The sequence below is a fragment of the Mercenaria mercenaria genome, chromosome 15, assembly GCF_021730395.1.
Source record: "Mercenaria mercenaria strain notata chromosome 15, MADL_Memer_1, whole genome shotgun sequence".
Lineage (NCBI taxonomy): Eukaryota > Metazoa > Mollusca > Bivalvia > Venerida > Veneridae > Mercenaria > Mercenaria mercenaria.
The window spans coordinates 53,114,094-53,141,511 of NC_069375.1; the positions used below are offsets into that span (position 1 = coordinate 53,114,094).

The window sequence follows — 27,418 nt, forward strand, 5'->3', positions numbered from 1 at the left end:
TGGGCAACTATAAAATACCTACGACAGCCCAGCTGTAAATAGCCAAATGAAAAACAATAAAACCATGCACATTGATGAGAAGTTTATTTTACTAGTTAAATATCATGTCAATATGGCATTAATATACAAATGGATGAGAGTGATAACTGGATAGTGACAAAAATAAACAGTGAACACAAAACATGTGTAGGACGAGACTCCTAACATAAATAATACAGTTTATTTGTTGTTTTCTTTGTTAGACAACGCAGCGTGTAGGAATTCCATTCTCAGTTAAGAGATGTGGTATGAGCCTTATTGTAACAATCAAATTCTTGAACAATGAACGCCAAATATCAGACACTAACATACTAGAAGTTGATTAGTCCGTCTGCCAGTTTATATGCATCAAGTAAGCTTTAAAATAATATATTCGCCCGCCATTTTTCTTTGTACTTGACTTCAAACTAAAATACTGCACGAATCAGCAACCATATACAAGCAGAAAGAAAGAGCGACTTAATCCCAGCCCAAAACATTTTTAGACATCTGCTCTTTATACATATATCACTAGGGCTTTAGATAAGTAACAGGAAATGATCTGTCACTTCACAAAATGTTTATTGACAGGAACTGTTCATTCACATGCTTTAGTTAAAAATGAAAACAATGGTCTAAAGTTTAAAACACAGCGGCTGTACTTGGGTTTAGTGAACTAGTTCATAAACAACTAAACTGACATTGCGCAACTAGTGTCATCAAAAAATGACTGCTTATAAAAATCAACCGTCCATAGTTTGTGCTACTTACTGGGCTAAAGTCAAAGCTTGAAAAAAAAAGTATGAAAAATTATCTTTTATGTAATGTAAGAAAACACTTATTGAATGGCTTACCAGTCAATAGTCAAAACTACTGCCCCTACTCTCTCTATCTGCTCATACTGGTACGTATAAATACAATATGCCCTATAACAAAAAGACTACTTTTCTGTACATAAAAGTCTGTGTGTTTTTTTCTACAAGTAATATACATTTTTATTGTACATTAATAGATAAAATGATTTATGTGTATTTTTTAATATTAAATGATATACCAGCAGGAGGAAGCAATCTGCATGACCATGTGACTTACAACATAAAATTGTAAACTGTTCAAAACAGAATTATACTAGTAGATGTTTAACATTTACAGCTTTTTAAGCATTATTATGATACAGCTCTAACACAAAACTCATAGGTCACCACTCCTTCAGTTACCAGGTCATTTTGATAGAAAAGATGGACTTTTTGTATAAGTAAATCAAAATAATATTTATCCATCTGGAAACAATTCTTTAAAGGTGGCCAATCACATCTGAGCAACATTTTATGACATTTTTTAGTTTTCATAATAAATTATATTCTGTTAGAGATTTATTTAGGAACATTGAAAGGGATCCAATAGATAGAGTTACATCATAGATCCCAATTGGAAATGCTTATTTTATTACTTTTTATGAAATTGTGTAATTACCTCCCTTTGATAGAATGGTATTCAAAAAGTGGACTATTGCTTTTGATTTCAATATAAAATTTTTACTTTTACTTTTGCATGGGATAAATATTTAAATACTTCAAAAACCTGAAACAAAAGCCAAGTATTAAAACATCATGTATCTAGTTTCAATATATCTCAGTTTGCACAACCAAGATAGACAAAGGGAGGTAACAGACACTTTAGAAACTTGCATTTCTAATAAATTTTGGCAAAATACTTGTCAATGCAAATTTTTTCTCCACTTTAATAAATTAGTGCTTATATTCATATTATTCATTAGGCAAAACATGTTTCTTAAATTTATATGTATGATAAATTAACACTATCTTGGTTGGGCAACCAGGATAGGAAAAAGAAATTTTAAAAATACTTTCAGTGAAAATCTGATGTGCATGAAGAACTTGGTGAACACAAATAAGTGTAAATGATCAGTAATTTAAGTTTCGAACAAGTCCATTAGTTGAACAAAATCTGATTAACCACCTTTAATAAATGTAACAGCTCTGAAGTAATTTGTGATTATATCTTCAGATTTGTTCATTTGTGCAATAAAGTAAAAAAACATGTGGTAAAAGTCTGACCATGTGGATTTTTGTAAAAAAGTATAAAATAAAATGCAAGTACAAAATGCTTTGGCAAAAAGAAATATTGGCAGTAACAGTACATTATGCAACAGTTCTATCTTGTACTTCAAGCTGGCCTTTGCCTTTGTCAATGCTAACAATATAGTTAACCAAATAAACAGATATACCAAAATGTCCCATGCTAATGTATTAAGCTCATTAAAACATTATGCACAATATTTCATACATAAATAAAACCATCTTTCTAACAATGTGTATGTTTTGGGTTCAAAATAAAACCATCTAAGTCTTGCTAAAGAAATGAATATTGTAACTTTAAAGCTATGTTTTTTCTTTATTTACAAAACAATACAAAAATAAGTATATACAGTTAAGTATTGTGTACAGTAATTTAATGTATTTTCTCAATAATAATATAGATGTGTTAACAACATTTTTACCAAAAGAAATAATGTTTCCCTGATTATGGTATGTTATTTGAGCCGCGCCATGACAAAACCAACATAGTGGCTTTGTGACCAGCATGGATCCAGACCAGCCTGCACATCCGCACAGTCTGGTCAGGATCCATGCTGTTCACTAACCGTTTCTCTAATTATAATAGGCTTTGAAAGCGAACAGCATGGATCCTGACCAGACTGCGCGGATGCGCAGGCTGGTCTGGACCCATGCTAGTTGCAAAGCCACTATGTTGGTTTTCCCATGGCACGGCTCAATTTTATTTCCTTTTTTTCACTTAATAATAGATAATAAAAGCATAGATTTGTCTCCCCTGGTTGTTTACAGAAAGCTTTCCTATATACAGATTATTCTCTCAGAAGGGATAAAGCAAATATATCATGCATAAAATTTGGACCCATGGAAACATCGCTTCCACATTGCGATGACAATTATAGTAGCATCACAAATTACCTTGACCTTGAGAATGACCTTCATGACCTTGATGATGAAATGATGGTTGTATGATATGATGAAGACCATAAAACATACTGCATTGACCAAAATTATAAACATCACATATAATAATGCTTCCTAATACGGCCAATTACATTTTTTTTTCTAAAAAAACAAAAGATTTATAAAACTCTGATGATAATGATGATGCTGAAGATGATGATGACAATGATGTTAACATGTACTGAGATCAATAGGAATCTCATGTTTTAATACAAAGCAAATTTACAGCCAAACACAAAATAAGCACTTAAAAATCTGTCACATAAATACGAAATGCAAAGTAACACTAGAAACATAGATAAGAATGCAAGTTATAAAAAACCTTCTCTAAAAGTCTGTTCTTAATGTTGGCTCGAGTATATTGCAATATACCCCTTTGTTCATTAAAACTAGAGAACGAAAAGAAAATAAAAATCTGTGCAATTACTGACCATCTATACAAATATATAATATAAAAGCACTTAACAACTGTTTGTGTCCACTCTGGTTCTAACTGACCAGCAGATGTTTATAGCACATTACTATTAATCATAGATATCTAATGTGCATATCAAATGACGAAATACCACTGAGTATTCCTCACATACATAAGTTGAGTCCTCCTGTGAATTATACCCTGTCAATTTACTACTCCTCTAATACGCTTAATCAAATCCATAAAAGATCATCAAGGTATGTAAAAACACGTAAGTATGTAAGTAGTTATCTAACACTGAACACACAGTAAATATAACTATTTCTTTTTTCAAACATGTCAATAATTCTCACTGTGTTTACTATATCTGCACTGAAATATTTTACACATCACAGACACTAAAACAATCATTTGCACCAATATAACTGTTAAATCCAACAGCACATAAATAATCCAACACATCACATTTCATTCAGTTATCAGAATGCAAATACATGAATTACTTCAATTACTTTTAATCTCTGTTTAATATCTTCTGTTTGTGATTTCACTTGTTTATCAGATAAACACAGCATCACTTGAAATTGTGTTTCGTCCTTTCATTGGTTGTTGGCCAATAGGAGGCACTGGGCTCGAAATACCCTCCGACCAATCAGAATGTGCTGAATGCGGTGATGAACTGGACCAGTGACCCGGTGAGTCCGGCGAAGGTGTAAGAATATTTTCTGGAAGAGCAGTAAGGCCTTGCGGCGGAGTGGCATCTGATCCCAGATAACTGTGTTGTGATGGTGGGGTGGGATATTGTGGAACATGCTGAATCTGCATCGGGGTGGATACTTTCTGCCTATGATGATTATCATACATTATAGTGTAAGGCTGCATATTATGATGGCTATTGTCCATAGGATTCTGTTGTTGCTGATCAAATGGAAAATTGTCAATATGATAATGATGGGGACTTTTTTGCGGACGATTTCGTTGTGCTTGGTTTTGCATAGCTAAATAATGAGGTGGTGATGTAGGGAGCATTTTTCCTTTCATTGGGGAGAGTTTACCATCAATGCTCAATGGACTATTGTGAGATGGGTTACTGGAAGGGGGAGTTGGGATAGAAGATGTCGCTAGGGGTGACTGTGACATTGGATGCTGCTGTTGGTTTTGTATCCAATCATTTGACATCATTTCCATGTTCCGATGATGCTGCTCCATTACAGAGTCATTTTTATAGTGATTAGACATTACACAATGGTCGTCCATTCGATTTGTAATTTGTGCACAACTTACTGAAACTTCATCTATTCCATTCATTTGTGAACGCATGCCCATGCCCATCATAGATCCACAAACATTGTCATAAGTCGGCGGAGTCATATCACATGGCGGTGATTCAACTCCAGGAGAGCTCTCACTACCTTGAGTATGGCTATTCCTGGCTTTCTGCTTTTTACTTCTACCCTTTTTGGTCGTACTTTTATGTCCCTCTGGAGAGTAAGTTAAATGGTCCTTATTATGTTGTCCATTATTTTTATTTCTCCTTTGCTTACTCTTATTTTTATGTGGATGCATAAAAGCATGAAGTCCATTTGGAGATGTGGGAAGTCCATTATGTAACTGTAAAGCTGTTGGTGAAGTCACACGATACTCATCCAACAAGCTTAGAATATCGTGGTGCATGCGTTCTGCAGCAATGTCTCGAGGTAGACGATCCATCTGGTCTGTGATTTCACGATTAGCATAGTGGTCCAACAAAATCTTAGAAGTTTCATAACTTCCTTCTTTAGCAGCAAGAAACAATGGAGTCTCATCCTGAAATATACATATACTGCATTATCTCTTCCTGAAATATACATATACTGCATTATCTCTTCACATCCTGAAATATACATATACTGCATTATCTCTTCTTATATTCAAACTGAAATTTAACTATATCACATCAGACTGCAACTTTAGCTGCTTTTGAGAAAAACTGCCTAATTATTTGAATAGTAGTATAAGATCGGATGAGAAATGTTCGAGCGTAAACCCTACTCCCTATATATTCTTAATTCCCAATTAGACTTTCAGTGCTATGATTATCAAAAACAACCCAATCAGACTTTCAGTGCTTCGATAAAACCAAATCAGACTTTCAGTGCTTTGATACAACCCAAACAGACTTTCAATGCTTTGATTATCAAAAACAATGTTTCAAGGGCCATAATTCTAAAGTGCCTGGGCCGATTTGGCTAGTTATCAAAACTGTCTGAGGACTTGTTGGCAAACACATTTTGTTAAAGTTTGGTGAAGATCGCATGAGAAATGTTCAACTTAGTGCGAACAAGATTTGTGACAGATGAACACACACACGGACAGACAGGAGTAAATCAATATTATGATGGCTATTGTCCATAGGATTCTGTTGTTGCTGAACAAATGGAAAATTGTCAATATGATAGTAACGTATCCTGAAATAAGCTCTTAAAGCTACAGGAGTCCAGGTGAACATCAAAATTTCTAATAACCGATAATAAACCAGTATTAAGTAGATAATTTAATACAGTATTTTACAATAATTCAGTACAGCAATGTTCCTTCTGTATCAGCATTCCAACAGCAAGATTAATGCTTTTGAGAGTTTGTTTGTTACATTTTTCTTCTTTTATTCCTAAGACTTGAAAACTTCATAAAATGTATATCACCACTATAAAATTTATTTTTTCTGTACCAACTAAAAGAAAGCATTTTCTAAACTCTAAAATATCTAGGATAAATCTGGACGCATACAACTTTAAAATAAGTCATATTCTACAAAAATATTGCAGAACAAAACTGAAGAATCCTCTAAATATACTATATAGAATCTATAATTATCTACTTTAAAATGTTACAAGCTGATAAAATCAGAATCTGTATCTATAGACAAAACTCTAACTTTACTGCAAGTTCTGTTCAAGCAAACAGAAAATTTAAATCTATTTTCAGTTGACATATATATACCTTTTGGTCCTGAGCATCTCTATTGGCTCCGTGTTGTAACAGCACAAGAGTTGCTTCCGTGTTGTTTACAGCTGCTGCCCAGTGCAATGCTGTTTTGCCGTATTCATCCATGGCATTTATATCTGCCTCTGCATTTATCAATTCCTCTACCATACCTTCTATAGCAAGGCGGGCAGCAAGAATCATTGGGGTAGTTCCATCATGTGTTCTTGCATTCAGATTGGTAGAACGATTCCTCAGCAAAATCTGAAATGTTGTAAGAACTAATTAAAAACTGATCAAAATGCATCATTATTCTGTTGAAAATACAAGTGGTTAAAACAATGTGCAATACAGTGTTAATCTTTTTACAAAGAAATAACTAATAAGAACACAAAGATCTTCACTTCTACTACCTATTAAATGTTAAAGCATTTCAGAAAAAGATACTATTATATCATTAGTGTTCTTACCTGGAAAACACCTTGAGCATCTGAAGCTACAGCTGTATGTAAAGGAGTTCTTCCCCCTGCATCTTGGTTATTAGGATCCGCTCCAGCATCAAGTAAGGCTTTAGCGGCATCAGCACGTGCATAACGTGCTGCCAGGTGGAGAGATGTTTCCCCGGTTCTATCTGTCTGGGCGTTGATTGCTGCTCCCTGCATTAACAAACTACGTATAATTTCTGGAGAATTTTCACTAGATTCCTCACTGTCACCAGACGTCGTGGTTCCAGAACCACTACTCTCATTATCACCTGTATCAAGCCCTACTCCTCGAATTGAAGCCAGCATCAGAGGTGTGAATCCATCTGGACCTCTCACATCCACATCTTTCGAGTCCATTTCTTCCCCAGTGGGTGGGGTAAGGGCCATTATGGAAGAGTTATTGGGTATTGTTGACTCCATGTGTTCTGTAGTTCTTGGCACATTAGCTGCTTCTAGATGTTGAGTTGTCCACTGTCTGGTATCACATGGGTCAGTAGTTGACTCTCCACTTTGCTCAATCTAAAACAAACAAATTCATTTAACTATCCATATCACAAAGAAGATGTCCCTTCCTATCACTCTGCTTCTTTTTTCTTGACATATAAATTATGTATAATCAATGACCATGACATATAACTATATATAACCAATAACCTTGATATTTGAATATAAATGAGCAGAGGCCTTGTCCCTGGCTAATGATAGTCCGCCTAAGCTTTGGAGTCAGAGTAAAATTTAGGTGACTAGCTTGTACACTCATAAAACATGGTAATAGTTGTGGACATAATTTACAAATTACCACATTTTTGCAATCTAAAACTTGCTTTTCAGTACTGTAAAAAACTGACTACATGTACATGAAGTCACAAAGAGATAAGGAAAAAAAATGCTCTCAAGTTACCTATCCAAACATAAAATACATATGGGATACAACTTGGAATCACATGAACTGAGTAAGTTCACCCTGGGGCACGAGTCACTGATGTTTGAGCAAGAGCTGATTCACTGCATTTCCCTGTAACTGACCTCCAAACAGCTTTTCTTTAGTTTAGCTTCTGACAAAATTGCAACTACTACATTTCAATGTGTAACAGAGAAGGAAATGCATGTACTAAGAGGAAACAGAGTTTTACCTTGATTCTTTTTGCTGGATGATGCATGTCCCAATCATCTAAGGTATTATTGTCGTTACTGTCAACTTTATCCATAGAGCCCTTGCCAATATGTCTGAAATAAGCAATAACAGCACTACATGTTCCATTCAAAACTAGGTACACAACACTTTCATAAGATATTTGTAAAAGTACAAAGTTAATTACAATGTAACTTCCTTTAAAGAAATCAATGTAAAACTCATTTCTTATATTTTTTGTATATGTCTGTCTTTATAATGTTTAATTGGCAGGAGTTTTTACTGTAACTCTGAAAATAAAACTCAAGATGAACAACAAATATAATTATGTATTCAACAAAACTTTTGTTTCTGGTTCGACTTACTTCATTTCCTCCCCGCCGTCTGGCCCATGTCGTTTTGAAGATCTTGCTGTGGCGCCAGCATCACTTCCACGGCTGAAGAAACCCTCAGGGAACCAGGTAATACCCCTCGCACGTTTGCGTCCAATCACAATAACAATAACCAATGTGAGGATCATCACCATTCCGAGGGCAACAAATACATACATGAGGGTTGGTGTAGTACCAACAGGAGGATCCTCTACCTTCGTGCCTTTTGATGATGCTGAAATATATATACATTTTTTATATCAACAATTCAATTTTCATCTGTTACTTTTTTGAGCATTTTACTCCAGACCCGTACACATGTAGTTCATTTTAATGCATGTATTGTTACAGTTTCAACGTATAACTTCGACTCAATAACAAAATCAGTAAGTGTATATTTCCCAGCATCATTACAAGTAATATCATGAGGCATAAAAATTTACCGTCTATGATTGGAAGTGGTGGATTCCATCCATTCTGTATCGCTGCCACAACAAACTCGGCCGCCGACTGACTGCTGTCAAAACACTCATGGAAGCCGTCCATGAGGCAAGGCTGAATGTCTATAAGTAAATGCACTATGGTCCTGCAAATTTAATCATAAAGAATATTTCAAAATTTAAAGTGAAAAGATTATACTGAAAGCAACATTTAATCAATTATATTTTAATGTGAAGTAATAAAGTACATTATAGTTTGCTGGTCAGCTACAATCACTAAATAATTGTAAACTATTTCAAGATGCCTAATTTTTCAAAACTACCTGAATACTGCAGGTGTATAAAAGTTTCCTTAACCTCATCCACTCATCCATACATTATCAAAGCTATATAGAAAACCAGAAATGAAAACAATATCTGACAAATTGAAGTGAATATATACATAAATGCAAGCAAATAATGTAGTAATACAATTCTAAAGTAATAAATAAGTATACCCATCAGGTATCTGTCCCCTTGGTGTTGTATGAACTGTGGAAGATTCCTCAGTAAGCAGTGATCGTCGACTTCTCTGATTTAATTTGTTTCCATTGTTTCCATCTCTATACCAAGGGTAGACCATATCTTTTCCATTGTCATCTACCCTAATGTATAAAACTGCCCTAAGAAGATTACCAAGTTTTCGTAGGAACTCATTTGACATATTGAAGAACTGTCCAGGGATTACACCTACAACTATAACAAGACTTCCGAGAGCCAGTTTCTCCTCCTCATGATTACAATCGAGACCATCCCAGTTACACGCAGCGGTATCACATCCAGGGTTACATTCTCCATTAGCATACACAAGACTACAGTAAGTATCGTAGTGTGGATTACATGCTCCAAGTGAACGTACACAGTCAAACCCATCATACAAACATTCTTCAGTATCACACTGTGGGTCACATTTACTGTCATTGAACACGTTAAAGCAAAGAACTCCATCTCGAGGTTTGTCACAGTTCTTCCAGGGTCGTGATTCAACTGTACAATCATAGCCGTCATAGTCACAGGTTGGTATGTTACATTCAGGCTGTAAATATATATCGTACAGGTATATTACACTCAGACAAATACACTGCTCTAAAAGATATGCTAATTACCACACAGGACAATACACTGCTCTAGAATACAGCTAATAACCAGACACAGGACAATACACTGCTCTAGAATAAAGCTAATAACCAGACACAGGACAATACACTGCTCTAGAATACAGCAAAAAAACAGACACAGGGCAATACACTGCTACACAGGACAATACACTGCTCTAGAATACAGCCAAAAACCAGACACAGGGCAATACACTGCTCTAGAATAAAGCTAATAACCAGACACATGAAAATACACTGCTTAAGAATAAATGCTAATTATCAGACACACAGTGAGGGCTAAGAGTGAAACTCTTGTATCTTGTTTAGAGTGTTGCACTCAGCCCTTGATATACAATACTCTTGAATAGAAAATAAGTGTAAGGGTACACAGTACTTACATCACATTTTCCATCGGCAGCTTTACCCTCACAGTTGTTTGCAATACATTCTGGAGGAATAGATGGTCGTGTAGGGGTCACCTTGGTAGGTTTACCTATTCCAGCAGTAACAGCAAGGTCCATGAACTCACAGTGTACACCCGTGTAATAGCGTGGACACAAACACTCATAATAACCTAAATTAAGCAATAAATGTACATCTGTAAATTGGATACATTTGCTTTTTTCAAACACTATATCATAGAAATCAATCTGAATTTTTTCATTTTCTAGTATGCATGACACAAACAGGTACTTTATATGTGTTTTCATTTCATTTACATCAATTCATTTTAGCTCATAAGTACTTAAACCTTTATTTCAGAAATGATTTAGGAGTCTTGTTTCAATACACAAGAAGACCATGAGACCCGCTTACATAATCTTGAATAAATGTCAAGACAAACGGCATTATAGAAGATTATACATGTAACTGCATTTAGTATTAAACTAGATGGACAAGAAAAGTCTCATGAAGTTCCATTTGAAAATTTTATTTTTAAAGTTAATCATTTTTATCATCTGACATTGTAGCCTACATTTTGTGCCAGTGTGACCCTGTTGCACATTTGCCATTGAGTTTTTAAAGTCAAGGGCATAATATGCACTGTACATAATAAGACCCTGTTTTAAATTTCATCTAGATATTTTACAGACAAGAAAAATGGATAAAGTAGAAAATGACCATAGTGTTGAAAAGAAGTTTAGAAGATCTGACTTAATGACCTAGTTTTAGATCAAACATTCCCAGTTCTATGCAGGTAAGGTAGAAAATGTGTCCTCTGAAGTGTTAACAATGTTTTTGTTTGGTCTGTTTTAGTGGTCTAGTTTGTGAACCTAGATAACGCAGGTGAGCTTACAAAACCTCAGCTCTCTGAGCGCCTCATCAGAAGACACAATTACAAACAAGACTGGCTTCAATCCTTTAACTTATAAAGTTGACATCTTACCCATGACACCAAATCCCATCTTCTTACATAATTACATAGCTATCCCTTGATTCAATATTGTTTGATCTTCATAAAGAAGTTTTACATCTTTCAAAATACTGTGAAATCATTAATATTCGTGGGGGACTAATTTTCATGGATTTCGTGGTTCAGTCAATCCACTAAATTTAATCCCAACGAACAAGTAAAATTCCCATACATTTTATGTTCAAAAGTTTAAATCCACAAATAAATATCCCCACGAAATTGCCATTTTGAACAAAACCACGAAATTTTATACCCACGAAATTTAAATGATTTCACACTAACTTCATTATGAAATAGCAATTAGTATGAGAGACTGTTCTGTGCATTTATCAATGACTTAGTGTGTTTAATTACTTTATGCATTTGTTACAATTCTAATATGTCTTTAATACAAGTAAGGAAGCAGATCAAATTTGATTGGACTACAAGTAGGTTGATGTGATGCCACCTTAAGCATGAAGAATTTAAGGTGATTTGTCATGAACGAGATGGCAGATAGAATTAGATTTTTAATTCTGTTAAGAATCTATCGGTGACTAACCTTTGTTATCAATACACTGGCCACCATTTTGGCAGGGGTTTGAGGCACACTCGTCAATATTTTCGTTACAAGTGGTTCCTGCCCATCCGTACGGACAGTTGCATCTAAATGTGTTGCCAATCACCTCACAATTCCCTCCATTGTGACATACAACCTTGTCGCATAGAGTGGCAATATTCTCACAGAAATCACCCGTGTAACCCTGAAGTGCAACAAAATATAATTTCAATATACAACAAGAGATCACAGAGTGATCTTGGCGCCCACCAATGTGCCATTTTTGAGTGTTCCAAATTTCAAGACTTACTGACTACCTCAAGGTCAAATTTCATTTCTGTACACAACACTGTGCATGTGATCCAAATTCAAAAGCTGTAGCTTGAGAAATGTGAAAGTAGGTCACTAGGTCAATGTCAAGGTTAAAGTTTGTTTCAGTACACAATCCTATGCATGTGGTCTAAATTTGAAGCCTGTAGCTACAGAAATGTGAAAGTAGGTCACTAGGTCAATGTAAAGGTCAAGGTTCATTTCGATACACAAAACTATGCATGTGGTCCAAATTTGAAGGCTATAGCTTGAGAAATGTAAAAGTAGATCACTAGGTCAAAATCAAGGTCAAATTCTATTTCAGAATACAAAACTATGCATGTGGTCCAAATTTGAAGCCTGTACCTAAAAAATGTGAAAGTAGGTCACTAGGTCAATGTAAAGGTCAAAGTTCATTTCGGTACACAAAACTATGCAAGTGGTCCAAATTTGAAGGCTGTAGCTTGAGAAATGTAAAAGTAGGTCACTAGGTCAAAATCAAGGTCAACTCATGTCAAGGTTCATCTTGCCACTCAAAAATATACAAGTGGTCCAAATTTGAAGGCTGTAGCTACAGAAATGTGAAAGTAGGTCACTAGGTCAAAATCAAGGTCAACTCGTGTCAAGGTTCATCTTGCCACTCAAAAATATACATGTGGTCCAAATTTGAATGTTTTAGTTATTGACAAGAACATTATAAAAGCTTTTCCCTATATAAGTCTATATGAACCATGTGACCCCCAGGGCGGGGCCATTTTTGACCCTAGGGCGATAATTTGAACAAACTTGGTAGAGAACCACTAGATGATGCTACATTACAAGTATCAAAGCCTTAGGCTTTGTGGTTTGGACAAGAAGATTTTCAAAGTTTTTCCTTATGTAAGTCTATGTTAACCATATGACCCCAAGGGCGGGGCCATATTTGACCCTAGGGGTATAATATGAACAATCTTAGTTGAAGACCACTAGATGATGTCACATACAAAATATCAAAGCCCTAGGCCCTGTGGTTTTGGACAAGGGGTTATTCAAAGTTTTTCCCTATATAAGTCATTATAAACTATGTGACCCCCAGGGCGGGGCCATATTTGACCCCAGAGAAATAATTTGAATCATCTTGGTAGAGGACCACTAGATGATGCTTCAAACCAAATATCAAAGCCCTAGGCTCTGTGGTTTTGGATAAAAAAGTTTTCAAAGTTTTTCCCTATATAAATCTATGTAAAATATAGAAATAAACAAAGGGCCATAACTCACTCATAAATTGTTGAACCAGTCTGATTTTCAGGGGGACACAACTAGGGTACCAATACATCATTCTGACAAAGTTTGGTCAAAATCCCCCCAGTAGTTTCTGAGGAGATGCGATAACGAGAAATTGTTAACGGACGGACGGACGGACGGACGGACGGACGGACGGACCACGGACGCAGAGTGATTTTAATAGCCCACCATCTGATGATGGTGGGCTAAAAATGGAGTACATTACTCAACTTCTAAAATTAGCATGTAGATATTATAACCAGTTTAAACCTAGTCTGTAATCTTTGTTGTTTTAAACACTATATAACAGAATGTTGAATACATGCTACTGCTGCTGAACACATGCTACTGCTAATGAATACATGCTACCGCTGCTGAATACATGCTACCACTGCTGAATACATGCTACTGCTGCTGAATACTTGCTACCGCTGTTGAATACATGCTACTGCTGCTGAACACATGCTACTGCTGCTGAATACATGCTACCACTGTTGAATACATGCTACTGCTGCTAAACACTTGCTACTGCTGCTAAATACATGCTACCACTGCACCACTGCTGAACACATGCAAATGCTGCTGAATACATGCTACTGCTGCTGAACACATGCTATCACTGATGAACACATGCTACTGCTGCTGAACACATGCTACTGCTGCTAAATACATGCTACTGCTATTGAACACATGCTACTGCTGCTTAGCACATGCTACAGCTGCTTAACACATGCTACCGCTGCTGAATACATGCTACTGCTGTTGTACACATGCTACTGCTGCTGAATACATGCTACTGCTGCTGAACACATGCTACTGCTGCTGAATACATGCTACTGCTGCTGAACACATGCTACTGCTGCTGAATACATGCTACTGCTGCTGACACTATAATTATGATTTCAGACAAAATGTCACCAAGTAAATTGTCACACAGAACATCAGCTGTCACATTCCCCCCCCCCCCCCCCCCCACTCTAAAATAAACATTTTAGCTTTAATTAATCCACCTGCTTTTACAAAAGGTGGATAGTTCTAACCAAGTGCCTGTCAGTGATGTAATACTGCACAGAGGGGCAACTTGGGTCTTCCTCCACCATCAAAAGCTGGAAAGTCGCCATATGACCTACATCTGTGTCGGTATGACATTAAACCCAACAAAAAATATATAATTACCTTGGGACATTTACATGTCGGTCCTGTTTCTCCATTCATACACAGACCATAATTCTTACATGGATCTGCCTCACAGAAGTTTATACGTGTCATACAATGGCGTCCTGTAAATAAATAACACAAAAAACGTGTAATGCCTCTAACTACAGTCTGTCATATCTGTGACCAAAACATTCGTAACAGTAAAAGCAAGAACTGTCCTGTAATCTTTTTGTTACCAGCATGAAAATTCAATACAATGTATTTTTTATAATTCTAAATATAATACCAAACTAAATAAACCATCAACACTAATACATTTAAACTTTATCATTCAATTCCAAAACAAGAAGATAATTAACCCATTAATCAGTTTCTTTATTTTTTAAAAGGATAAAAAACAAAATATGGTGAACATAAACATACCTGTAAATCCTGGCTTGCAATGACATTTATAATCATTGAGTAGTTGTTCACAACTGAGCATACCAAGTGGATTACAAGGGTTAGACAGACACTCATTCACGTCTCCTTCACAACGCTGACCTACATAACCTGGCGGACACTCGCATTCAAACCCGCCAACCCTGTCAACACATTTCCCGCCGTGATGACACGCACCAGCGTAACAATCATCATGATTTATATCACACAGATAACCAGACGTCCCTGGTGGACAAGAGCATATAAATTTTCCAACCAAATCATGACATTTGCCGCCATTGGCACATGGATGCTGGGCACAATCATTGATGTTCACTTCACAATCACGTCCCATAAACCCATTGCTGCAGTTACATCTGTAATCACTGCCTAGGTTCTGACACTGAGCTCCATTCTGACAGGGCACAGATAGGCAATAGTTATTACGAACTTCACAGTAACTACCATGGTAACCATCGCTGCAGACACAACGGTGAGTTCCGGCCTCATTATGACACGTTCCGCCATTCTTACATAGATCGGACACTGTTGTATCTAAAAACAGAAACCAAGATATGAAAATATTCTTAAAATAATTCAACCACAATCTAAATATGAACACAAATCAGTATTGTAAAAATGTTTAATAATTTATAAATAAATGTCTAAACTAATCAACACTTTACCTACTGTCTACAGGGAAAAGGCAAGATCTTAATTTAGTAATCAAACTTTCCAACAAAAGAAAAATAATCTACAAATAAAAACAAAATTATGTTATAAATCATAAAAATAAAAATGTCTAGCATATATAAAAACATAACACATGTATTGTAAAACTGCTAACATCTAACTTACTTCTCAGCTGAGCTGCCACAGCACATGTGACCATCCTTACATCACATACTTTTCCCGTGTAATCTGGCTTACAGTCACAACGGTAGTTATTAGCAACCTGAGAACATGTTCCACCATTCAAACAAATCCCCGTACTGCAGTAATCAACAAAACCCTGGAAAAAAGAAATAATCACATGGCTATACTTCTCTCCATTTATAAAACATGTAACTTCCGGGTAAAAAAAAACACTGTAAAAAAAAATACTCAAGAATAATAAAAATATTTGCTTTATTAAAGTCAGTATGAAGTCAGAATGTAATAAAGTTTTTAGAACAAAATGCTGTGAACATTTCGGATGGTACAAAAAATAACAAACCCATTTTCACTTTTTTATCATTATCACCTAAAATCCTAATATTCAGACTTAAAAACTGATGTCATTCATTTATCTTCTGCTGAAAACAGTCATACATATTTATACAATGATCATAGAAAATGCTTGTTTTCTACCTCACACATCGGTCCCTGAAATCCAATTGGGCACTGGCAGTAATGCTGTCCATTTTGTCTATTGATACATGTAGCACCATTCATACATTGATTCTCTTCACATGGGTTAATACGAATTTCACAGTTGTCCCCCTTGTAACCGGGTTGACACTTGCAGTGGTACGAATTTACACGATCAATACAGGTACCGCCATTCAGACAAGAGCTGAAAAATAAGAGTATTAACAAAAACCTTAATATTAAGGCAGGTGGAAATGGCATAATGGAAAACATTAAATTTTCATAAAACAGAAAAATTCTGAAATTTTATGCATATTCTGTTGTTATAAAAAAAGCTATAATTTTAACATGGCTAGATTTGGTTGCTGATGGTAAAGCTTATATGTATATTGTGTGGTAAATAACTGCTGATGAACGGACAGGTAAGACAGCATTTTGTGTCAAATTGCCCGTGCATCTGGTTCATTACTGCTCTGATAAATGAAGTCCACCATAATTTCATTATAAATATTTCAATGAGCATATAAAAACTATCAAGGCCTTCCTGTGATTTATCATCTAATTTACCTTAGTTCATCGTTCCAATGTAACTCAGGCTAATGCTCTCGTGTTTAAATTCCTACACATCTGAACTCTAAACAGCGATAAACCAGGTGACAAAACATTTGATAAACAACATTAAAATGACTGTAGTAAATTAGGTCAAAGTCGCACTATTTAAGAACACTTATCCAAATATGTCTGGTAATAAATAATACCTGTTAGTGCAATCATTGTCATTGTGTGCACAGTTGACGCCGCTAAATCCTGGCAGACATGTACATGTATAGGAGTCAACATAATCTTTACACTGTGCTCCGTTCCTACACGGCTGTGACAAACACTCATCTATATCGTATTCACAGTGTGAACCATTGAAACCACGTGGACATCCACATGTGTAACCACCTAAATACATTGTCAAATTGTAAAATACATGTTAAATATATAACCTTCAAACCAGTATAATGATGTCTTTTATTGAATTGCTACAACACCTTTTATAACTCAAAGTTATCCACTGAAGTATACAGCTAAAATGTTAATTTTAACCTAACACATAGTGTATTATGGAATATTCTGCATTTATGTTTTGATATTCTTACAATAAGACAGTTACCTATTTTATCCCGACAGGTTCCACCGTTCTGACAATGGTTTGGGAAGCAATCATTGATGTCATTTTCACATTGATGTCCCTCGTAACCATGTTCACACCTACATCTGTAGGAACCATGTGTGTTTTCACACTGACCGTGTCTGCATGGGCACGAGCCCCCATACAGACACTGGGCACACTCATTGACATCAATCTCACAGTGACGACCTACCAACAAAAAATGAACTAGAAATGTGTCCATGGGACACAGATGCCCCCACTACATGACATTAAAATGACAATTTTTTCCCAGGTCAGGGGCCAGAACTCCTACAATACTGAATGAATCCGGATGCGAAACCCCAGGTGCACAACTGCACATGCTGACCAACATTCCTGTAAACTTTGGTGATTCTAGGTCAAATACTTTTGGAGCTACATGCGACACAACATTAAAATGAACAATTTTTTACTAAGTCGGGGGCCATAACTCCTACATGACTGGATGAATCCGGACGCGAAACCCCAGGTGCACAACTACACATGCTGACCAACATGCCTGTAAAGTTTTGTGACTCTAGGTCATATACTTTTGGAGCTAGGCACGACACAACATTAAAATGACCAATTTTTACAAAGTCAGGGGCCATAACTTCTACATGACTGAATGAATCCGGACGCGAAACCCCAGGTGCACAACTACACATGCTGACCAACATTCCTGTAAACTTTGGTGATTCTAGGTCAAATACTTTTGGAGCTATGCGCGACACAACATTAAAATGACCAATTTTCTACTAAGTCAGGGGCCATAACTCCTACATGACTGGATGAATCCGGACGCGAAACCCCAGGTGCACAACTACACATGCTGACCAACATGCCTGTAAAGTTTTGTGACTCTAGGTCATATACTTTTGGAGCTAGGCACGACACAACATTAAAATGACCAATATTTACAAAGTCAGGGGCCATAACTTCTACATGACTGAATGAATCTGGACGCGAAACCCCAGGTGCACAACTACACATGCTGACCAACATTCCTGTACAGTTTTGTGACTCTACGTCAAATACTTTCAGAGCTACGTGCGACACAACATTTTCGGAAGGACGGACGGACGGACGGAAGGACGGACGGACAAGAGCAAATCTATATGCCCCCCCCAAAGTGGGGGCATAAAAACTGTTCTATATCTCACAGTAATAACCTGTCCACAATATATATATAAATAATTATAGTCTACATTTCTGACAACAATGATGTCTTTTGTGAGTACAAACTAACAAACTAGCATTACATGAATTTTGGTCTTAAAGAGCTTTATTTTATATTTGTCCATACTTTTTATATATGCATTAAGGTACCTTGGAATCCGTATCCTGAGCAATTACAGAAATAATCAGTATAGTTCCCCTGGGGCACACATTTGGCATTGTTCTGACACCTGTTGGGTGTGCATGGGTCGAGCTTTGTGTCACAATTCCTGCCGGTGTACTGCATGTCACACATACAGATGTAATCATTGACGAGGTCACGACATGAACCGTATATACATGGGTTACTGCTACATTCGTTAACATTAATGTTACAGTTAGTTCCTGAAATATAAAATACTGCCTGTCATCACAATGGTCGTACTGGTTGTCCAGATCTCATATGTACATTTAAATTTCCGCATCTTCAAAACACGTAATAAATGTTGGACTACAAAGTAGTGAAATCATATCTCTAGCAAAACACTGCATGTAACTGATTTTCCTTAATACAGAAAGAATATGAGAAAACATGGTGCTTATTTGCTTTATTAAACAGATCAATTCCTTTTTGCATACTGTTCTTTTTCCCATACTTAGTCTCAGTCTGGTCCTTTTGAACCATGGAAAACATTCATTTTTACTGTAATAGAATTGCACTTAAGCTGGTGCTAGGCGGTGTGAGGGGTTTTGCACATTTCATTATCTCTCGTGAACAGACTCAATCAAGCCGAGTCTGTTATTATGTTGTTTGGTTGCGTTTCATGCTTCCAAAGGATCTTTTCACAGATTTTATTCAATATAGTTGTGACTGTTCTTGTTTCATGTAAAGATATACCAACCTGTGTATCCTGGTGCACACTGGCATTTGTAGTACCCAAGATTATTGACACAGGTGCCCGAATGCTGGCATGGGTTATTTTTACAATAGTTGATTTGTCTGTCGCAATTTTGCCCCTCAAATCCAAATTCACAAACGCATGTATAGGAGTTAACCCCATCTTTGCAGGCGCCTCTAACACAAGGCTTACTTGCACATTCATTATTGTTGCTAAGGCAGAAATCTCCATAGTAACCATCCGGACAGTGACAAATAAAGCCGTTCTCCTTGTCAATACAGGTTCCTCCATTGGCACAAGGATCTGAGGCACACTCATCAATGTTCACAGCACAATGGGTGCCTGTAAATCTGTAATACAACAATATAACATTCAAAATAATTACTACTACGTTCTGCATTTCCTGAATATGATGCTCTTAAAATACATCACATCCCTAAACTTACAGGTGTTAACGTCACAGAAAGATCAATGTTTACAGTGTACTATTGGGTTGAATATTTATCTTATTGAAGGCACATGATTAAGCCTGAAATTAAATGAAAGACCTAAACACACTGGTATATATATATTTGTGTTGAAGTAAACTTGGATTAAACCTCATTAAGTGGAGAAATGTATAAAATACTAACTCAGCCCTGCATCTACATGTATAAAATACTAACCCAGCCCTGCATCTGCATGCATAAAATACTATCCCAGCCCTGCACCTGCATGTATAAAATACTAACCCAGCCCTGCATCTGCATGTATAAAATACTAACCCAGCCCCGCACCTGCATGTATAAAGTACTAACCCAGCCCTGCATCTGCATGTATAAACTACTAACCCAGCCCTGCATCTGCATGTATAAAGTACTAACCCAGCCCTGCACCTGCATGTATAAAGTACTAACCCAGCCCTGCACCTGCATGTATAAAGTACTAACCCAGCCCTGCACCTGCATGTATAAAGTACTATCCCAGCCCTGCACCTGCATGTATAAAGTACTATCCCAGCCCTGCATCTGCATGTATAAAGTACTAACCCAGCCCTGCATCTGCATGTATAAAGTACTAACCCAGCCCTGCATCTGCATGTATAAAGTACTAACCCAGCCCTGCATCTGCATGTATAAAGTACTAACCCAGCCCTGCATGTATAAAATACTAACCCAGCCCTGCATCGGCATGTATAAGCATCAATGTGATCTTCACAGATAGCTCCGTTCCTACAAGGATTACTGTTACAGTCATTTTTGTTGTACTCGCAGTTTGTTCCAAAGGTACCACGGAGACACCGACATTCATACCCATTGACGAAGTCGGTACATGTTCCTCCATTCTGGCATGGACTTGTTTCACACTCATTTATTTCTGTATCACACTTGGGCCCAGTGTACCCACCATCACATTTACACATGTAGTTACCTAACTGATCAATACAGACACCATGTCCACAGGTAACATCCTTACATTCATTAATGTTCGTTTCACAATATTTTCCTGTCCATCCTATAAATCAGCAAAAAATACATCTAAAAGATTACGAACAAATAACAAAATATCAGATTAGTTAAATCACTATGCAAGTAATTTTCTCTCATTAGCTTTAAACTTTTATATCTGAATGATACTGTTAAAACCAAAAGATGTAGTTTTACCAATTTCCTTTTAACTATAACCTATATATGTACTGAATAACTATAACCTATATATGTACTGAATAACTATAACCATTATATGTACTGAATAACTATAACCTATATATGTACTGAATAAATACTCACCATGTACACATTCGCATTCATAACTGTCTCGCAAATTTTTACATGTGGCACCATTTGCACAGGGAACTCCCTCGCACTGGTTGATCTCATACTCGCACTGACTGCCGTGGAAGCCTGGTAGACACTCACATTTATAATGGTTGACCATGTCTTGACAGAGACCCGAGTTCTGACATGGGTCGCTTGCACATTCATCAATTTCCTGCTCACAAAATATACCCTTGTAACCTGTAAAAGTAATAATGTATACATTCATTTAGCATTTGATATGATGTCTTTTCAAAAACAATTTATATATTTAGAACTTCATTTGAAGGGTCGGGTCAGACATAGTTTTGAAGGATATATGTTCAACAATGAACAACTTTATTACCTGCTGAAAATTAAAATATTTGAAGGTAAGATTTTGAAACAAAATGTAGATTATTTGACAAAACTTCCCTATGATACTTTGACAGGTCAACAGAATAAACCTTAGATTATACGGCATCTGCAGTTAATTTTGTGACGCAGAACTGTTTTGGTTTTCGCGAACTGAGAAAATTCTAAAATACTAACCAAGCATAAGATAAGGTGAAACAATCGTTAGATCAGATGTCATATGTAGACCCTTTGTCTTTTCCACATACATGATCTTTGTATTATAAATTAAATATGAACAAAATATATTATCTTTTCAATTACATTCCTAATCAACATTGTTGAATGATCAAATTTAATTTGAGCTAGTTTCTCACACCTTGACAGACAAACATACCATTTAACAGGTTGTGCTGATTATGTGATACAACAAAAGAATTAAATTATAAATCAACAGATACTAAGAATGGAAACTTAGCAGAGCTGCTCTAGACAAACTGATTTCATACTTTTTTATTTTTATTTTAACCCTTACCCTGTTAAATTTCTATAATGAACTTGCCCATCTTTCAATTTTAACTACCATTAACTGTTAAAAGGGGTGCTTACCAAAAAGATACTGACTGAATGGCAAACAGGCTTATCATGATCTACACTCGTCGCAAAGGCAGAACAATAGTGTCCAGCATGAGAAGGGTTAATACCAGATTTATATTTTTCACAAACATTTCTATACAAAAAGTAAATTTTATGTGACGAAAAAACATTCACTACTACAGTAAACTATAACTTTAGCTTCAAGAAAAATAAGTTTTTTGTTGTTTTTTTAAATAATGACAAATAATGTCAAGTGATTATTTTGTGTATTTGAAATACTATCATATACTCAAACTTTGGAAAATAACATAACCCATATTTTAGGAAATTATTTTTCAACCTGTTTAAGTTACGAAAAAATTTAATTTTAATATAAATAAACATGTTCTATACATCAGCATTCAAATAAATTTTTGCACCTGAATTTTGAACCTCATGACCTTTATCCATATTTACTTAAATTAATCTTATTAAAGAATTTAAAAGGGCTTAAAACATGATACATATATACCACACATCTATTTATTTCAGTTTTAGAGTAAAACTGCCGCATGGGTGTTAACTAATGAATCTTACAAGTCAGAGATCCTTTACATCAAGTACTACAGTTTAGAATCTAAAATAAGAAACAGAAATCCTAGATGCGTACTTGATAAAGTGTTTTTTGTCTATGTTATTTGAAGCCGACTTGAAGAAAAACAAAATTTGATATGTAAATCATTACATGAGAACAGTAAAAATTTCTTCTCTAATTATTTGAACCAACTCCGTAGGTCGTGGGAAACAGCTTCCGTCATGGTGAATAGACGAGAAAATGAAAGTGTTGCCATGGTTACATATATAAGTGGGGTGACAAAAATCTCTTAAGATGCACTGATTTCATGGTGCATTGAACAGACAGACCTTTATATACTTCAATAATACATTTACCTTGAGAAAAGCTTAGAATCAGTTTGACAACTATAGCATTATAAAACTTTTACAGTTTAAAATCTTTTCTCTGCACATCATATGGCGATATCACGTAATTGTTATCACAGTTTATTCTTACTATCAAATTGCAATGAAAATAAAGACATACAATTATCATCTGTTTTCGGTATACATCATTTACATAACAAAGAGAATCGTCTGCTCCTCAAAATTTGTAAAAGTGCATTTTAGTTAATCTCTAATCTTCAAAATCATGGGAAGATTTTCTAACAAATCTAAATAAGCTGCAGTTAAAGTGTTGGTGTAATGAAGGAATTTTTACTGAACTCTGTACTTGTAACAGTTACAGATGTTACAAGGAGAGTAATCTGACAATACATCGTTAAATTACTTATTGTGTGAACATTCACAAGTCCTTTATAATTTTTTTTCATATAAGATGCCTAACACGATTTTATTAGTCCAATAAGAAATAAAGAAGTAAATTGTACTGCCTCATTTCAATAGTCTCTAAACCTTCAAATCAATCTTTTCTTGTAATAAATAGCCTTCCTTTTATGTTTCAATTGTTACAAAAGTGCCAATGGGGCCCTCAGCTTCCATTTTGGTAAAATGTAATCAAGCAGAAATTAAATTAACTGGTCCCAAAGCGGGAGGGGCCTTCGGCTGACAGCATGTTTAAGGCGCGTTTTCTTGATGAACTTCACAGATTAACTTTGCACAATGATAAGATTCCCACACTACTGACTGACCCCTCACCTTATTAAAACAACTCATTTTGTCAAAAGATATACAAAAAGTTCTTGTAATTGAAATCTATTCATTCTGTTACAATGCACTATATTGAAAGCTGGCTGTGCTGTACTCCCAACTGAACATATAAAATACAATTAAATTTTATAACAAACGCAACTGTTCCACTTACTTTCCATTCTACAGTTACATCATTACTGATTCAATTACAATAATTCCTAAATTTAATTTCTGTCTACTGAACCTCTGTTCAACACTTGATACATTTGCAAAAAGTTCGTCTATGTTTCTTCATTTAAAAGATGAAAATGACATGGCTTTCCAGTTAAACTAATATTTCCTGTTGTTAATACTGTGGAGACTGTGATAGTGTATGAAGAGAAGTTGTTCTTTGTCAGAGTAACCAAATAAAACATAACATTACTAATACGTCATTTTTGACTGTCATTAAAAAGTCTTCCAATCATGTGATATCTACAATGTAAGAAACTTATTTTGTACGTAGGAATCAGTATGATGACTGGGCATGGCATTTTATACTCCTTTACCATGTAACCTTTCTCCTAACTAAATGGTTAATTGACTAAATACAGTACAATACCACACTGAATATCACATACCTGGCATACAAACACATAGGAACTTGTCAATATCGTCGAGACAGGTACCAGAGTTCCGACATGGGTTTGACATACATTCTTTGATATTTTCCTCACAACGTCTCCCTGTGAACCCACCCCGACATGCACATTCAAACGATCCAGGCAAATTAACACATGTTCCACCATGAGCACAAAGTTGAAAATCTATATAAAAGACAAAGACAATTATCTAGTGACCATGCTGACAACAGACTTTCTTACTTGTAACAGCTAATCTCTGTACAAATAGATAGCTGCTCTTAAAAAATCTCAATAATTTTGGCTTGTTAAAAAGTCTTCTCCAATACAACACCAACAAGAAATGTTAAAATTTGGTAAAACATTATTATGTACAGTGACTGAAAGAACAGCTACAGTCACTGTATAAACTTGCATTTTATATTCTTGTTATACTTTACTCTCCTGATATACTGGACCATTTCCAGAATTCAGAATTTCTTGAAAGTCTGACGACTTGACATGCATTGCTATGCAAGTACGTAATCAGGGTTCTTATTTATCAATGTTAAGACTGTTCAGTTTGCTCAGGCATCGTCCATATGCATAGATTATGATGAAACTTTAATCTATGTTCTATGTATCTCACTTTAAACATTGATGAATACGGACCCTGTCAGTTATTTCCAAAAGAATAAACATTAAACTGTCTGAAGTGTTTGCAACACTCCTGTCACAGTAATTATGTATATATCATTATACTGCAATAGTCAAATCAGTACTTATTTAATCATTCTGTTAACAACTTTTTACTATTTATGTAAATACAGGGGAAAATGCGCCAATTACTGCCATATAAAAACTGAACGGCTCATGCCATTCGGAATATCTGCATTATAATGAAAGTAAATATTGCAGACATATTATATAATATACATACAATTATAGTGTGCATGCATGCATATGACTGGCACAAGGAAAGAATGTCTCACAGAAGTTTTGTGTATTGTAGAAAGAAAAAATTATGAAAATAGTGGACATTTTATTTCATTCCATTTATATGTCTGCTTGTCATCTAATTCTTGTTTTGATCTTGCCATACTTGTGCCTATTTTAAATCTCAACTTCTGCTCAATTTTACCCTAAACAAATTTTAACAACATTTTGGGGAATATTTTATTCCTAGACAAAAAATTAATTTCCTACACATTTTAATAAAACATTGGTTAATTAAAGCAGGAATGCAAATTATCTCCAACACTTCTACAAATTTCATTGTTCTAGTAAATGTAAGACTAGACCACCTTCATTGGCGGTCATGGTGTTTCTGATATGTATGTTAATATCAAATACACAATGGAAAATGATTAAATGCTATTACAATTTTACTGACACCTATTACTGGTAAGAACCGTTACCTATATACATTTTATCATTATATTATTTATTTATCATTACTAACCGCTTTCAGTGACTTATAAGTAAATCTCTTGAAGCAGAACAACATACAAATATTATCATGAAAGAGCTATGACACATACCGTATTCTGCCAAACATTCATTTATATCGGTACCACAGTCCCAGCCAGTCCAGCCGTTACCACAGGTACAGATTGGTTTGCCTTCAACTGGTGAGGTCTCACATAATGAACCGTTACCTTTACATGGAGCACTGATACATGCATCGTCGAGATGACAACGTAGACCTAGAGAAATAGCGTAGCAATCATACAGCATGCTGAAGCAATTCATAGGGAGGAAACAATGAATAGAAAGATCAAGCAGAACGCGTGGCAATATAATAACAGCCTCTTTTTTTTATGTAATGTAATCTATTTGTTGTCATTACCATATTAAGACAGGGCAGATTTCATTGTACCTTTGTGCTTTAGATGCCAGACTTTTACTTACCCATTGTTTATGTCTATATCTTAACTTAAATGTTTGGGGAAGTAAGACCTATTAAAGGTTTCAGTGCATTTATCTGATTTATATGCTAAGTGTATTTTCCAGTATATTTTTTACTTTTGCTTTGTGTGATTACTGACAGGCAATACTGTCACAGTAAGTTGAAAGAAAAGAAAAGAAAAACAGAATGCCATCCTCACATACCAGTATGTGAATCTGTAATGTCAGACAGAAATTTCAAGACATGTGTATGTAGGCATAAAGCAATAATGACTTCCAGGAAGCATACAGTCCAAGAGTGTCAGATTTTTGTTTGAGACAGAACTTTACCTTCTTCAGTTTTAGGGTACTTTTTTGGTTTGGTGTCAAACTTATCAAAATTATCATCTAATTTGTTATCTAGATCAAATGCTATATCGTGATCGGTCAACTTTGTGTCTTCAACACTCACTTTTCCTGATGCAAAAAGAAATTGATGCAATAAAATTATTCTAAATATACATTCAACACAACTAGCATAAATGCTAAGTCCAATGACCAGTACTGTTACAACATAATTTCACTTTAAAATGTGGATTTGCAACATTATTCTTGATGTAAAGCATAGGACCAATATAGAACGCTAAAACTTGACCTTGCTATATTCACCTATACATGTTGTCTGAAGAATGAAGGTCAAAAGAAAACCATATTCAGCAATTAACAATAATAAAATTCCAATGCAAATTATTTTTGCCGCATCTGTATAACTGTTAGAGCAAGGCGGCAGCATGTCCGCACTTGATATGGCAGACAGAGTGTAAACAAGAGCTGTCAC

At 35.5% G+C, this 27,418-nt stretch overlaps 1 protein-coding gene across 3 annotated transcripts in view; it reads right to left on the reverse strand.

Annotated features, from left to right (window-relative positions):
• Positions 1-67: 67 nt before the first annotated feature.
• LOC123554756 (neurogenic locus notch homolog protein 1-like) overlaps positions 68-27,418 on the reverse strand; it is a 148,812-nt gene continuing 121,461 nt past the window's right edge. For 2 of the 3 annotated variants that reach the window (XM_053525276.1, XM_053525278.1), the window contains 21 exons: positions 26,235-26,399; positions 24,715-24,900; positions 21,452-21,679; positions 20,837-21,176; positions 19,686-20,032; positions 18,955-19,188; positions 17,608-17,814; positions 17,207-17,396; positions 16,449-16,653; positions 15,957-16,110; positions 15,102-15,653; positions 14,697-14,800; positions 11,952-12,153; positions 10,395-10,570; positions 9,358-9,935; positions 8,864-9,006; positions 8,415-8,655; positions 8,051-8,144; positions 6,903-7,436; positions 6,451-6,696; positions 68-5,277 (listed from right to left, as the gene is read on the reverse strand). In XM_053525276.1, coding sequence (XP_053381251.1) covers positions 4,030-5,277; positions 6,451-6,696; positions 6,903-7,436; positions 8,051-8,144; positions 8,415-8,655; positions 8,864-9,006; positions 9,358-9,935; positions 10,395-10,570; positions 11,952-12,153; positions 14,697-14,800; positions 15,102-15,653; positions 15,957-16,110; positions 16,449-16,653; positions 17,207-17,396; positions 17,608-17,814; positions 18,955-19,188; positions 19,686-20,032; positions 20,837-21,176; positions 21,452-21,679; positions 24,715-24,900; positions 26,235-26,399 — 6,374 coding nt within the window. In that variant the 3' untranslated portion in view covers positions 68-4,029. Of the gene's footprint in view, positions 5,278-6,450; positions 6,697-6,902; positions 7,437-8,050; positions 8,145-8,414; positions 8,656-8,863; positions 9,007-9,357; positions 9,936-10,394; positions 10,571-11,951; positions 12,154-14,696; positions 14,801-15,101; positions 15,654-15,956; positions 16,111-16,448; positions 16,654-17,206; positions 17,397-17,607; positions 17,815-18,954; positions 19,189-19,685; positions 20,033-20,836; positions 21,177-21,451; positions 21,680-24,714; positions 24,901-26,234; positions 26,400-26,931; positions 27,058-27,418 lie in introns of all 3 variants that reach the window. The other variant, XM_053525277.1, reaches the window with a different exon arrangement.